The sequence below is a fragment of the Blennius ocellaris genome, assembly GCF_963422515.1.
Source record: "Blennius ocellaris genome assembly, chromosome: 12".
NCBI lineage: Eukaryota > Metazoa > Chordata > Actinopteri > Blenniiformes > Blenniidae > Blennius > Blennius ocellaris.
Genome location: NC_137661.1, coordinates 21,764,973 through 21,780,282, shown reverse-complemented (window position 1 = coordinate 21,780,282; position 15,310 = coordinate 21,764,973). Strand labels below are relative to the sequence as shown.

The 15,310-nt window shown below is 39.3% G+C and overlaps 1 protein-coding gene across 1 annotated transcript in view; it reads right to left on the bottom strand.

Moving 5' to 3' along the window:
- lrp8 (low density lipoprotein receptor-related protein 8, apolipoprotein e receptor) overlaps positions 1 to 15,310 on the bottom strand; it is a gene marked incomplete at both ends in the record, with an annotated part of 178,160 nt that overhangs the window by 91,887 nt on the left and 70,963 nt on the right. The window contains one exon of the mRNA XM_080506196.1: positions 2,332 to 2,454. Within this exon, the coding sequence (XP_080362322.1) occupies positions 2,332 to 2,454 (123 nt within the window). The remainder of the gene's footprint in view (positions 1 to 2,331; positions 2,455 to 15,310) is intronic.

The window sequence follows — 15,310 nt, the reverse complement described above, 5'->3', positions numbered from 1 at the left end:
ACAAGTCCAGTAATCTGATGAAATGACTTTCAGATTCACCTTGTGATGAATACTAAACATCGGCATCGACTCCAGAGGCATGCGCACGTTTATGCCAGTGCATGCACTGGATCGTTTAGAGACAAATATGCATGCGTACACATACAGTATGTCCTTGGTGTATTCTAGTCAGACTAATCATTACTGCACTCTTCCAAGGGCCTCTTTGAAGATAATCTCAATACATACTGCAAACAGGAGCTGGACTATAGTTACAGCCAAATGGAACATTTTGTGATAAAACCGAGGTGGAAGCGAGTGACTCAGAGCTGCTCAACTCTGTGACGTATCCCCAGTGACAACTAATATGAACTTGCACTGAAAGGAGCATGAATTCAGGACTTAGGTTATGTTGAAGACAAAGACATAAATACATAAATGCATAAATGCAAAACCAAAGAAAGTTAAATAAATGAACCCACTTTGGAACCGGTGTTCTTTTTGTGTAAGTTAATGAAAATGACAACATCACTGTTACCAGTAACTACTATTTAACATGGCTACTTTATTAGTTATTACAAATCAAAAAGTAGCTTGTAAAAGTAAGTATTCCATTAGTTTTAATCATCTCAGCCTCATTAATGTGTACATTAATGTAGTGACTGTGACACATTGACTCTGTGGGTCAGTCCAGTGATTGAGTTCATCTTTAAAGAGCCGATGTTAATATCTGTTAGAAGGAGATTGGTCATTAATCTGAATGTGATCAGTATTGGACATGAACAGATTCCTAAACTAATGACAACAAGTAGAATCAGCATCAGAAAAGCTGAGAGAAACTACCAACATGTAATTAAGTTAATGCTCATGCTGCTAAAAAATAATCAGACCACGATGAATAAAGGCCACAGCTTTCAAGTTGTTCAACATTTGTTTTATGTGTGACACAAATGAGGAACAGCTATAAAGAGACGTCGGTAATTGCAAAACAAGAGCTAAATTTAAAATAGTACTGCTCATTAGTTTGCAACACCCTAGATGTAGTTCACTGCTCATGTTCACACAGCATTTTATAACTCTGTTTCGCAATAGGTGTTCCTAACTTAATCATGGTGACTTGTAAAGTATAAGGCTTGTTTGATAGTCAAACAATCTATTGAACAATCCAAATAGTTAATCAACATATTGAACAATTGCTCACAGTACTAATAAATCTAAATACTTGGCTGTTTTTGAATCAGTATGAAGTTCAAACTAAAAGAACTAAAACATTAAAATGGACATTTTTTGTTCAGCTGATATCCAGAAGCTCACGTTACAAAAACTAAAACATGAAATATGAAGGAACAAGGCAAAAAAACATAAATAACAAATAAAAAAAATATTGACAAGTGATTTAAATACAAGATAAGTATGAAATAGGTTTTTACAGAATTGTAACTCTTGAAATTTAACAATGTGAAAATTGTTCTCGAGCTTGAAATATTTAAGGAGGCATGAGCTCCATTGTGAAGATCTGAAATTATGCGATCTTTGGTTTAAAATTTTAGGATGACCCAATGACATCTTATTTGGTGGTGACACTTACTAGCAAACTTTGGTGACCTCTTGAAGATTAACTTGGTCTCAATATGGTTGAAGTTGATCAATTTGTCACATTGACGAGGGATTGATGATCACAGGCCACATCTGCTTCTACTACAAACTTTGTCCAACCTAATATGCAAAACCAGGCTATAGGTCAACTTGTACTTCTTAATTTATGCATTTTTAGAACACATTCAAAGGCTTAAATTGTAAGATTATGTTCACAAATACGTTTTGTTCTTTTTCACTTAAAAAATAAGCAGTAGGTATAAAAATGTAAAGGAAGCAAACATCTTGTCCTTTCTTCCGCTCTCTCTGGCCTTGACCAAACCACACATGGAGGTCTTCCATCTGATGGTGCAGCCAACAACAAACAGCAAATGAAAGCAATTTTCTGAGGCAATGTGCAAGAAATAGAGGTCTGGCTCGGCGGCCGCAGCGAGGCTAAACGTGACACACTGAGAATGAGCGACCTTGGGAGTGCTTCATGTGGAAGGAAATGTGTACGTGTCTGTGCAAGCCACTGACTCCATATGCCAATGCATGACTGTAAAGGCGAAAATGAAAAATGGAAAATGTCATTATGCCGCCATGAAATTCATGTGACGTCATGAGCATTTATCGACTGAAAAGACACTTACATGCATGCGTATGTGTGTTTTTGTGAGTGTGTTGACTTTCATCTGTCTGTGTTTGAATGTCCGGTGCCACAATTCATCTACACGGTGGCGTTCATCAGCGATAAAGTCAGGGTCTCCAACTTACTGCAGATTGCATCAGCTTCATCTGAACCGTCTGCACACTCTGGCTCTCCGTCACAACGCCACCTGGCGGGAACACACTGCCCATTCTTACAAGCGAAGTCCGTGGTCGCACACGTTTTCTTTGCTGTGGGGAGAGAAAAGAGACAGAGAGACTGGATTCAACATAACATTCTCATGTCTCAAATTAGGTTGAAGGCAGCATTTTGTTTGCTGACCGGAAAAAACGAATCCGAAAACACTGAGTGGAAAAGTAGCATGAGCAAAGTTTTAGACTTTACTTCACGAGTCAATAAGGCAAGGCAATTAAAATTTAACTTAAGTCAAGACTAATTCCTGGGTACTAGCTTCAAACCAATTTTCCAGTCCAACTTCAATTTAACCTTCAGCAAGGCAATGTTTTAATGCAGTGTTGGTGGTGTGCTTAAGTGCAGCTTCCAGCAGAAGACGTGAGGGGATGAGGGGTGTTTAATTAGCCAGCTTTTGCTGACACCTCTTGTAAAAAAGCTGATTTAGTGCATCATTACAGTATAGAATCTATTGTAATAGGATTTTTTGGGTGGGAAGCTTGACAATTTCACATTATAAAGCTGTATCAGTGTAATGAACTTTTCTTTTTCAACATGATGGCAATCTGCATAAATTAAAAACGATCATGTTTTCTTTTTAATCCAAACAGAGATATAAAAGATTTTTTTTAAAAAGGCTACGGTCACAAAAGGGGCATTTCTAATCATAGGGTATAAGGCAGAGGACCTGGAAAAAAAGAATAGTACAAACCACACCACCACTCTTCCTTTATTATTATAATTATTTTTACTGGCAAGAGGCCACTCATTGATTTATGGTACATATGCATATTACAGTTCAAAAACATTACAGAACATTGGTGGTGCGCAAAAAAGAACCCCCCCCCCCGAAAAAAAAATAAAAAAACTAGTAAAAGAAGTAAAAGAGGGCTGTGGTAACTTAAAAAATGATAAATGTTAATGTAGTTGTTTGGATGCTTTTGTGCCATAGTGTTCGCGAAGAAAAGTTAACGTATTTTCAAAGATAACTACAAAGGACTGACAGGGAACAAAGCAAAGTATTTCAAAACCTCAGAGGTGAGGTTATCAGATTAAATAGCACTAATATAAACACTTCAGTGCCAGTGGAGATTGAAAGTGATCAACAAGATGTGCTTGCAACAACACATATTTTGTTTGTTTAAAGCAGAAGTGTCAAACATATGTCTCATCGGCCAGCATTTTTTTTTTTTTTTTTGAAGTTTGATCAAAATTGTATCAAAACATTTTCAGATAGTACTTTTTTTGCAAGGTTGTTGGGCCTTCATTTTGGAAGTGTGGTATGATTGAGATCAAAGACTATGGAACACTGCCGCTATTTACGGCTCTGTTGGATCTCATGGCAACAAATGAAAAAGATCCCATATGAACAGCAAAGCAGTGTTTATAAGTCTGACCTGACTGGCTCAAAGGTTTTCCACCGAGTGACCCACCTTCCAGCCCACTCTTTACAGACCTGCCTCGGCTCCGCCGTGTTGCGGTTTCGCCGATCGCCTACGGACTCCCAAGGTTTTGTGCACTCACTTTCTCCAAGCAAGGGGAAAATTGAAGCACTTGGGTCTGTCATGGGGAGAGGCAAAAAAAATCCTTCTCTTTGACAGCGAGAGCCACTGAACAAGAGAAAGCACTCGCTTGGCGTGTTAGCAATGCCTTGCCTCGCTGTGATGAAATATATAGAGAGAGGGGTTGACAAATAGGGAGTGTGTGTGTGTGTGTGTGTGTGTGTGTGTGTGTGTGTGTGTGTGTGTGTGTGTGTGTGTGTGTGTGTGTGTGTGTGTGTGTGTGTGTGTGTGTGTGTGTGTGTGTGTGTGTGTGTGTGTGTGTGTGTGTGTGTGTGTGTGTGTGTGTGTGTGTGTGTGTGTGTGTGTGTGTGTGTGTGGGCATGCGTGTGGGCATGCGTGTGGGCATGCGTGTGGGCATGCGTGCGTGCTTGCTCGCTCCTGGTGATGGTATTTGTGTCCGGGTGATTTTCCTCTGACAACCAGAGCGAGTGACTGCTGCTTGTTCCACTTTTTCCTCACGTGAGCTCTCCACTTTGCTGACCTCCAGCTCAGCTGAAAATACACTGGAGGTTGGATGATGGCACCGTATGTGAACAAATCATATTTGACTTACAAAAGGCAGCTGGATTTAGAGCCGAGGATCAATACCACGATAAATATGACGGTATACAGCCGAGAGACAGTGAGGGTTTCTATCAGGGCACCAGAGGGCTGGGGCATCGGGAACTTTATGAAATATATTCAATGATGTTGTTTCAACTCCAGTCCCAGTGGGTTAGCTCAGCAGAAAACAAAGATGTAATAGAAAACGTGTTAGTGATCTTTATTACGAGCACCTGCACCCAGCACCAGGGTGTGTATAACGGTGGAGGTTGGGGAGGTCACCCAGTGCAAAAACTAACCCGGTATCCAAGCAGCAATGCTTTGATGCGGTGAAGCCAGAGCGATGGTTCACTTTCAAGTCATTTTAGTTTATTAGTTTAGTTAGTTTAGTCTCCATCCGTAATGCCTGTAGCCAGATCACTTTTTATGTATTTAAAAGATCTGGACAGATACTTTGTCTAAGTCTTTCCAATACAAATCTGCATAAAAGATTACAAAATTTGTATCTAAAAAAAATACAACACTTTAGTATTGAAACTGGCTTCGCCTTAGTGTAATCAACACTACAAACATGTAAAGGTGAAGAGGCACTGAGTCAGTGTTTCAGCTCGGATGATTCCTCAACTAAACTATATGTAGGAAACGTGTTTTATTTTATTGAAATTAATTGAATTGATTTAAGCTTGTTATTTCAAAAGTGTTCTCAACACTTTAAAAAAGTTCCCAATTTGAAAGATTGGAACCAAAACAGCATTAAGCACACATATAGTTTTCCTCTCATGATTTTTATTTCATTCGTGTTTCTTCATGCTGCTCTTTACTTCCATATTGAACGTTTCACATGTTTTACCTTATATGTTTGCTTATGTACGTAGAAGTTTTGCCCCTCTTTGGTTACCTAAATAGACACCACAATGTCTCGGTAGAATGTGACTAAACAGACGCTATCATGTGGCACTTTTGAAAGAAACTAATTAAAACACCTCTTGTTGATTTAAGTTGTCCAAACAGCAGTTTTCAAAGGACCAGTCAGGGTTTTGTGGAGGTGCAGCAGCTTTCCAAAAGTTTCCCTGGTCGCAGCATTGCGTTAAGCAGACAAAAATAAGAGAAGAATGTATTTTCTCATCTATGCAGGTAGTTTTCTATATAGTGAACAGCCTAAGTGCCTGTTGCACTGTTTCTAAACCACTGCATCCACACAGTAGTCTTGGTACATAACTTGGGAGTGTATATCTGACTGCATAGTTATCAGATAAACACGAGCAAACTTATAGTTATTGTGTTTAAGTGCACAGGCTTGACTGGGCTACGGTGAGACCGACGACATGAACAGTGGCCACAATAACACCATAAATGGTCGGAAAGCCGACAGCATCTCAGCAATGAAGACAGATGTTTTCTACATGTACACATAAATGTACTTATGGGGGACGATGATGTACGGTGGATTGATGAAAAGACATGGACAACTGCACATTTAAAGACACTCACCAGCTCACAATATCGATCTTAAGTAGAGAGAGAAAAAAGAAAAAAGGGAGCCTTGAAGACGTGACAGAGATTTGAAGAAGGTGCAGGCCCAGAATAAATGAAAAGCGTGTCTCTCGGGATTACCAAGTCGGCACAGCAAGAGACGAAGGTAAACAGAAAGAGGAGAGATGAGAGAATAACGATACAGAAACAAAGGATGGGGGGGGGAAAGGCTGTTTAGGTGGGGTCTCATGTAATGGCATCAGTCCTTGCAAAAGGACCACATAAATCCTTTCCTTCCAAGCAGTGTGTGAGCATAAATCCCATTTTGCCTTCCCTTTCATCCACCCCTCCATCGCTGTCTACAGAGCAATAACAGAGTTGCACCACAACGTTACAGTAGATCACAATGAACAACAAAGCTCGAATAAGGATTTTCTTTCACCTTCATATTGAATCTTGAGTCACAGGGTCATCCTAATCGTCACTAAAACCAGCTTATTTAATTCCTTTGGAGGTGCAAAATAGTGAAGGCAACAGATTGGCTTGACATGGATCTCTCTCACACACACACACACGGTTTAATTAAAATGGAAAAGCTGGTAAACGAGAGTCTATCACTATCCCGCAGCCCTTTACAAAAGTCACATTTCCTCTTATCTTACGGACAAAGAGGAAAAAATGATATGTTTCACCTTGGCTTCTTTATTCTGTGAATGCCTCCATCGCTGTGAGAAAATAACGGAAGCGTTTAATTAACCCCAGAATGACACGTTCAAAAGTGACACTGGAAACAAGTAAAAACCAGAATCATATACCCCTCTGATAACAATGAGTATGATAGATTCCTACAGAATAACAACCCGGAGTGGATATTTTAGTCATGTCGAACTGAAATACTACATCATAGATATTCATAACCATCCATTTTGAAAGTATGTAATTATAATTACAAAAGTGCAATCCCACCAACTTTTTTAATCCTGAATCCTGCAGACGAGTACAGTGTATTGTACAGGGAAAGAAAGCTTCTCTGTAATGAAATAAGCATTCAAATAAAGCTCATTTTTCAGCTGCAGCAGCTCATGAAGTGACTGCAGGAACGAAAAACGGGCAAATGCATTCAAAACACTGAAGACGTAGAAAACAATAAAAGTCCCGCTTATTCCATAGTACACGTCGACTCTAAAGGTTCCAGGAATGCACTAAGAATTCATTAATTGTGAAAGTGTGCGGTTTTAATGTTGATCCTAATGTGTGAAAAATGTGCAGACGCATCTCCGTTCCTCTCAAGACCTGCTGATGCATACACAAACAGCTGCTTACATTTACATCCTGATGTTCCCGGACTTTTCATATATGACTGTCATCCATATGGAACAGCCTGAACCCGCCTTATGAGGTGAGAGTCTCAGTGTGCGCAGGAGAAAACCTACATAAACACACTGAGGCACCTAACACAAACCCCTCAACCTCCGGGGTTGAAACACTACGTTGTATTTTAGTTGCGGAGTCGTCATATAAGAGAACTGATGAATATTTATGTGAAATATCAGACGAAGCAGAGAAGCTTGAATTCATTCGCTGGTGGATGTCCGTCCACTCTCCTGAGTCGCAGCTACTTTTGAACACTTTTAAATTGCGCCATCACATTTTCATGCCATATCCATCATTCCTATTTACTTCTGTCCTTCAAGTAGAGATCTTCCATGTCTTCAGCAGTGTTTATTTAAGCAAATTAAACTCACAAGCAGCAATTAATTGGAGTTTGAGATTTATTTAGTTATTACCTAGAATTGTAATTGGCTGGAATTTATCTAACTTATGGGGTTAAAAATGCATCAGGGACGCAATATGGTCATTCATATCAATATTATGCAAATGAGTTGGAATGAACTGAGACTCTGAATTTCAGCAGAAAAACAAACAGGACCACGAAATGAAATCAAATGAAGTGAACTTTCAATTGTACGTATGGTACAATTATGCATTAAGACTATTCTTTAAATGATGAAGCCAGTTCGTAGCAGACTGAACAGGCACACACACACACACACACACACAGTAAATATTACTAATATTGCACTGTCAGATTAGCTCTAAAGTAAACATCAGAAGGACCACTGATCAGCCGATTTAAAAGTATTTAGTGAAAAAGTCACAGGATGTTAAAACTGGTGGCTGTGACTCATTTGGTAGACCAGGTCATCTTCTTATCGCAGGTGGTTCATTATTGTATTGAATGTATCTGTATCTGTACTATCCAGAGGTTTGATGAAACTGCAATGCTTTGGCAAATGGGAGACCAGTCAGGAGGACCATAGCCCTAAGGGCTCTAAGAACAATAAATAGCGTCAGATAGTAATACGAAATCTAACAAAACATAATGATACATATATATTTTAATTTAATATGTTCAAGCACTAAGCTCTTTAAGCAAGAATAATGTGATAATAAATCATAACTTTTTATGTTATGCCGTTTTAAATTTGATCAATATAATGTTAAATAATGTATAACAAGTATTAAAATAAGTTAAAAGGTAATAATTCAATTTCACATCATTTCTGTTGTGCAATTGTTTAACAAAACTTTCTCATACATCACAAAAACAAGTTGATTTTATTATTTATTTTATCCGTGTAATCTGCACCATCGATGGAAAGTACAAGACAAAAACATGACAAAAAAAAAAGAAAAGAAAAAGAAGCTAAATAAATCCCAATATGCTATAATGAATGTGAATGTGCAGGGACTTTTTTTTTTTTAAGCTTTCATTGCCACGCAGACTAGAATAATTAACTCCCACACTACCATGCTCTACATAAATATACATTTATAGGGTTATATAAAGCCCAACTGTTAAAATAATGACAATCGATGCAGGAGAGTGGTCATGAAGACGGAGCTATAAAACATGTTCAGGACATACTTAAAAGGTGCTGCTGCTGCTGCTGCTCGGCCTGTCTATGCACAACGTCCTGTTAATCTTCTGCTGACATTCAACTAATGTCACGCTCTGAAGACCCTCGCGATCAATGAGTTACTGAGTTGACCTACTGGTGTTCACATTGCTCTACATAACACCCACGCTGGACACCTCTTAGGAGTCCTCTCCACATACTCCTGACGACATGGCCGGGACGCCGAGGCTTGACCTGTGGGCAGGTAAAAGGTGAGCCCCTGCCTCGAAGACATTCAATTCACCCCACTCCATTACACACTCAGAAGAAAAAGGGGAAAAGATTTAAAAGATTTAGGAGCACAAAACTCGATCAAGGAATGTAGTGTAATTTCTAATAAGGATCTATTGACCCTGAAATGCTGATTTGTTTTCTTTTTCCAACTGCACGAGGTAACCAGGGCCAGGATGTAATAATTTACCATATTCTATTCAGCTGTAAGCTTTTTTTTTTTTTTTTTAACATTACTTTAATCAAAGGCTCATCTTTTAATCCGGTGAGGCGGGGGCTTGGAGCATGATCGACACAGGAAGCAAAGATAATAGTTTTTTCTTTGTTTTGTTTTTTTTCCCTCTCTCTCAGAGCACCGCTTGTGTTTTAAAAGCTATTTCTGCACAAAGAGACACATTTTATGACAAACTCTGAAAGCACCTGTTTAAAACTGTATAATTACAATACAAAAATTACAAGACATGATGCACTTTTAATAATTTCACTGTTCATGTGATTTTCTTTCCCCTTAAACTCATTGGATGTGTTCAAAATAAAATCTGCAGTTTGTATCGAACATTTAGTAAAAAGAAATGCAGCCGTTTGAATATAGAAATGAATGTGTCTGGATTGAGGGCCCTGGAAATGTGTGTATTTCTAAAAGGAGGGCCAGGTAGAAAAAAGGTTGGAAACCACTGGTTTAAGCTAATCTGCTTTCAAGGAAAAGCAAACAACCCGCAGATCCTAAATTGACTTTATTCTGGTCCGGCAATGAGGGATCATTACACCCTTGGACAGGTCGCTATTCCACACAGGGCAGATATGGGTTTACAGACAATTTTGTCTCATGGCTTGACAAACATGACTTTATATTGTGGGAGAGAGCAGGGTAAGCTGGTGTCAACACATCAAGAACATGCAAACTCCGCAGAGGCGAGAGATTTAAACAAGGAATCCTCTCACCGTGGATATGCACTGCTATCCTCTGCACCTGTCAGCAAAATTGTAACAAATGAAAATACACAACCTCATAACTTTTAAATATGGTTGATAGACACATAATCCTGTGAGGATCCTGTCTACCTCCTCACTTGATTAAGCGTACAAGAGTCTGTCTCGTACATAAGTTGGAGCTTTGAAAATTGTTTTGCCAGTCACAGCCTGGAGGTTTCCAACTCATTTTCAGATGTCAGTGAAAGAATTTGAGGCCCTTCTGGGGATGTGAGCCCCACATCTGAGGAGGCAGAAAAAACAGCATGGACAGGACTGTTTTTTTTTTTTTTTGTGGAGAACAGAAGTCACATCACAACACTGAAGTGATTCTTTGTTCCATGAAAGCTCTCAGAAATATCTGGATTTCAGAGTACTCATGACAACAAAGTGAATGCAGTGTTGCGGAAAAGGCACTAAAACATGCTTCTAGTGTGCACAAGATTTAAAAACTTCAAATCAAACAAAAAACCCGATGCGGCGTTTTTATCTATTTCGCACGTACAGTTTATCAACAGCATTCAAGTGGGCTCTCAGACTTTTACAGGCAATTATGATTAAAACACCCATCGGCTGGATGACAGCATTAGGTGTCCAACAGCCGGCTCATAAAAATAATCTTCATAAATTTCCATTACATAACACTAATTATATGCAGGTACAAAGTCCTGCAAGTAAAGTCATACAACTTTGGACAGCCATCTGTTAAGTTGTTTTCATGTCTTTTGACTTGGCTAAACTCCTGCTGCAGGACTTTTTGTACGCCACGTTGCTCACCTTTCCGAACAAAAGCAAATAAACTGTTGTTGTTTTCTGCTTACAGAGAAACCGAGTAAAACAAGAAGACAAGCTGAGAGACGCCCACAGTGAACCAGTGTTTTCATGTGGAATAAAGCTGCTGTAAATACGACACTACCCCACTGGTACGTTCAATCACACAGACTGAAATCAAAGTGAGTTGATCTCATGAGCATGTAAACCTAAAAAAAAAAAAAAAAGTCGAACAAAATCAAATAAGAGAAATAAAAGCAGAATCGTTGAGTGTTTGCGATGGTTTCCGCCAACATGACTGCAGAGTAAAGACGGAAAGGCAGGTGAGCGCTGAACAAAGAGACTTTATGTAAACTGATGATTATGAAAATGAACTTCTCTCCATCTCTGCAGTCGGTTCACATTATTGCTTGTTGAATTTACTCCCCATTTTATTCAGAGGAGAAAACGTTCATAAAACTTCAAATGGAAGTTAAATAACATCCAAATTCAAAACAACGCTGTTCACTGATCCATATCAAGAAAGTACAAACATACAAACACTACAAATAGTTTTTCTCATTGCCCTGAATTGGATTAAACTCACAATATATTTTATGGTTAACCTTTTTATATATACTCATTAAAATATTTAGAAATGAGGAGTTTAAACTTTGAGGTGTTGCTGAAGATTAATTCAAGATGACTCATTTTAATACAATTGGATCTTATTAATATGTAAGAAATCTGATGGAGTGTGTAAAACCCATCAAAATACATTATATTTCATATCTTATAATTTAGAAATGTTTCTGAATTGGCAGAAATTATCACAGGATATATTCAAAAAGCCTTTACTATCCTGTGGTAACAGTGTCCTACAAAATAAAAGTGATGTCTTGTGTAAATGCTTATAATGGCTAATGAAACAAGAAAAAGCTTTAAGTGCTACCATTCATTTACATTTACAATATTACATGAAAGTTTATATATTGATGAATATTTTCTTTTGAAAGAAGATTGTACAGCCATACAGTTTATGAGGAAACTCTAGATATAGTACAAAACATTCAAGATAATGGATGTCGATAAAAAAAAAAAAAGGGGGGGGGGGGGGGGGGTCAGTATGTCTTTGGCTGTAGACAAGTTTGTGGAGACACGGGAAAGAATGAGTCTGTAAAAGGTACAAGGGGGGAGAAGATGAGACAAAATGCAAGGAGGGTGAGAGAGATTGGAAAGTGAGCCAGTGTGGGAGAAAGGAGAGGGGAAATAGATGGTCCTCCACATTGTTGTGATCGGCTAAAGAGCTAAAGAACGGAGCGTGTCAGGAGAAGAAGAGAGGCCGTTAATCAGTGAGCACAGGTTGAACCACCAAAGTGTGGAAGCGGGCAATACTAAGAGAAAGCGCAGGATCGGGAAACAAGGGAGCACGATACGGTGAAGGAGACAAGTAGAGTATTGGTGCTTTGAGGAGATTAAAGGCCTGTCCGGCTTCCCCAATCACTCGGAGACAGAGAGTTATTGTGGGGAAGGGAACAGAATATAGCAGCAGGCCAGTAAAGGCGGCAAAACGCTGATGCAATAATGAACAATAAGAAGTGATCGGAAGAACCATTTAGCTTTTTATGTGAACTTTGTCTGTTTTTCACTCAAGTAAGGTATTCTCCAACAACAATCAGATAGAAAGAAACAAAAAAGGGGATCAACGCACAATAAACCCAGAATAAAATTATATATATATATTATAATAATTAATATACATTATACACAGTTTTTTCCAAGAGTCAAACAAAGTTAAGCTTTAAACTGGTGAGTTTGAAACTAGTATTCATGGTGGGTAAGAGTGTGAAGTGAGAAAGTTCCCGCTTTTGGAGTGGGGGGGGATTTTAACATGATCATTCTCAGAACTTTGAAACTGAAAAGTGGGAAGAAAAGAGGGAAGAGCTCAGGGGAGAGAATATAACGTCACTCAACACAGGCATTAGTGCACATGCACTAAATGAATGTGAGTACAAAGACAAAGTCCAATAACCTCTGAGAACTGTATTTGTATTTGTACCTGTGTGAATGTATGTGTGTACTTGTTGTGAGACTCTTACTCACACACACAGACACACACTACAAAGGCCAGAGATGTGAAGGGAACTCAGGGACCAGCAATCCAGACGGCTGGCCAGATCAAATACTCTATATATTATGCTCCTCACAGTACATCAAATACCACCTACTGGTTCAAAGAGGCTTGTTACCGTTTTATGATCTCCCCACTCTCTGGACATCGGGTTGGGGGGGGGGGGGGGGGTAAAGCCCATATGGCAAGATGTGGGCTCCAAGCTTTCGAAACAACAACAAAAACAAAAACAAGGGCATCTTTAATGCATTGTGAAAGAGGTGGGTGGACATGGGCAGGAGTTTGAGCACCTGGGTGAGAGTTGCATCATGTTGTTGGGGGGGGGGGGGGGGGGGGGGGGGGGGGCGACGCTCAGCATGGCAAAGATGAAAGAGATAGAAGGAAACTTTATGAGTCTCTGCCTGCATATCCACTGAGATGAAGCAGATGTCGTTGGCACCTTCAAACGAGCTAACAGGTTTTAAAGAAAGAAAAAAAAAAGCTGATGTAACCAGCTGACAGAGCTTGGCTTTAGGGGGACTCTCGTATCCTCAGATTAATCGAAGTTAATGCAATGACCGAATGGTGAAATGGAGATATGAAGGGTAAACCTGCACCACATTGGGGGGGGGGGGGGGTCAGAAGTTGTTCGATAACATGCAAAAAAAAAAGAACATGAGATTCAACAAACTGTTGTTGGAGTGTAATATTAGTCAAATGTTATGGTTTAATCCACAGCTATTGCATTTCTATTATTTACATACAAATGCTGCTTTAAGTAAAATGTCTTTTATGTCCTAAACATGCAGGTGTATTCATGATTTAGAGGAATTACATTTATCACTTTAATTTGACAAATAAATGAGAAGTGTGCCAAAATGAAGTGGACCGTGGTGCTCATGTGCATCGCACAGACGTCACACATAAAAAAAAAAGGATTTCTAAAGGGACAAGCTCCTAAACAGGATGAAATAATATCAAGGCAGCTGAAAGTCTTTGTTGAGGCCTGAGCGGCTCATGGTCTTATACAACTGCTTCTCCGAGGTTAATCTCCTGTCTGTGTGTCGCTTTGCAGCGCCTGCTCAAGAATCTGTTCATACCTCTGCTTCAGTCCGCATCTGTTTACGTACTTTAAGAAAACAGATTGCAGTCCTTTATCTCTGTCCTTGCAGAGAAACATAAAGCGCTTTTTTTACATGACTTGCATTGCTGAGATGGGGATTATCATTTGCGGGGAGCTGTGGTACTCAATCATGATTAAGTTTTAAAATAAAGCGTTGCTACAGTGTACACAACATTATCTAATTATTAAAAAAATAAACACAAGAAAACTACCATTATGCACTTTAAACTTCCCATTCGTCCTTTGTTCTCTTTACTCTGTTTGGCAAGAGCAATTAAAAGCACACCCTCGGTGTCATCAATGTTTGCCTGACACCTTGACTAAATATTAGTGCTCTGAAATGACTGCTTAATTCTCGTTTGCCCTTGTGAAAGTTTCCTCTCCCAGTGACCTATTTGACACGCACTGAAAATGTCAAATTTGAAAGCAAAATCTGTCTGCAACTGAGGAAGTAAAGTTCAAGGTCATGCTTAATAGATAGATTTATGAGACGACAGCATTGTGAGAATGTGAACTGAACCCGCCGCATCTCTGTTTTGAATTGAGCGAGTCACATGTGTCATATGGACCCACCGAGAGGTCACACTGCCATTCTCTATTTGCAGTATTGTAATGTATACCCATGTTGACATTGTGACACACATCTCCTTCTGTTAGTTTCCACCGTGGCAGCGTTACGTAAAATGCTTTCTTATAAAAGCAGAATGAAAACCCAACGAAGCGCCGCCTCTCTTATTGTCGCGTAACACAGGAGCTGTGTTTCATCATTCATTGAGCCCGATGTCAACTTTGTCATTTAAACAACTACCAATGAGATGGCTAGTGTAGCTCTTTTATCTATTAATTTTGCTGCTTGAAGAGGAATACCACAGTGGGAATGTTGTGCCGTTGTCATATTAGCTCTGTGCCGGCCTCCAGATCCCAGGATTTAACTCCCAGAACGACAATGTTCAAATCAGCTGCATGACGAAGCCTAAGACCTCCCAAATCCTGTCACATCCCAGGTCTCGGATCCTCGCTCCCCCTTACATAAGTGGAGCATTACAGCCCTGTAAAGCAGCTTAGACATATAGGAGACAAAAAAAAGGAAAAGAAAGAAGAAATATAGATACATGGCCGTTGTGAAGCTCAAAGGCAGAATCGAGTTGGATATAGTGGGATGAAATTAGAGGATATAGGAAGGATGACCCTCTT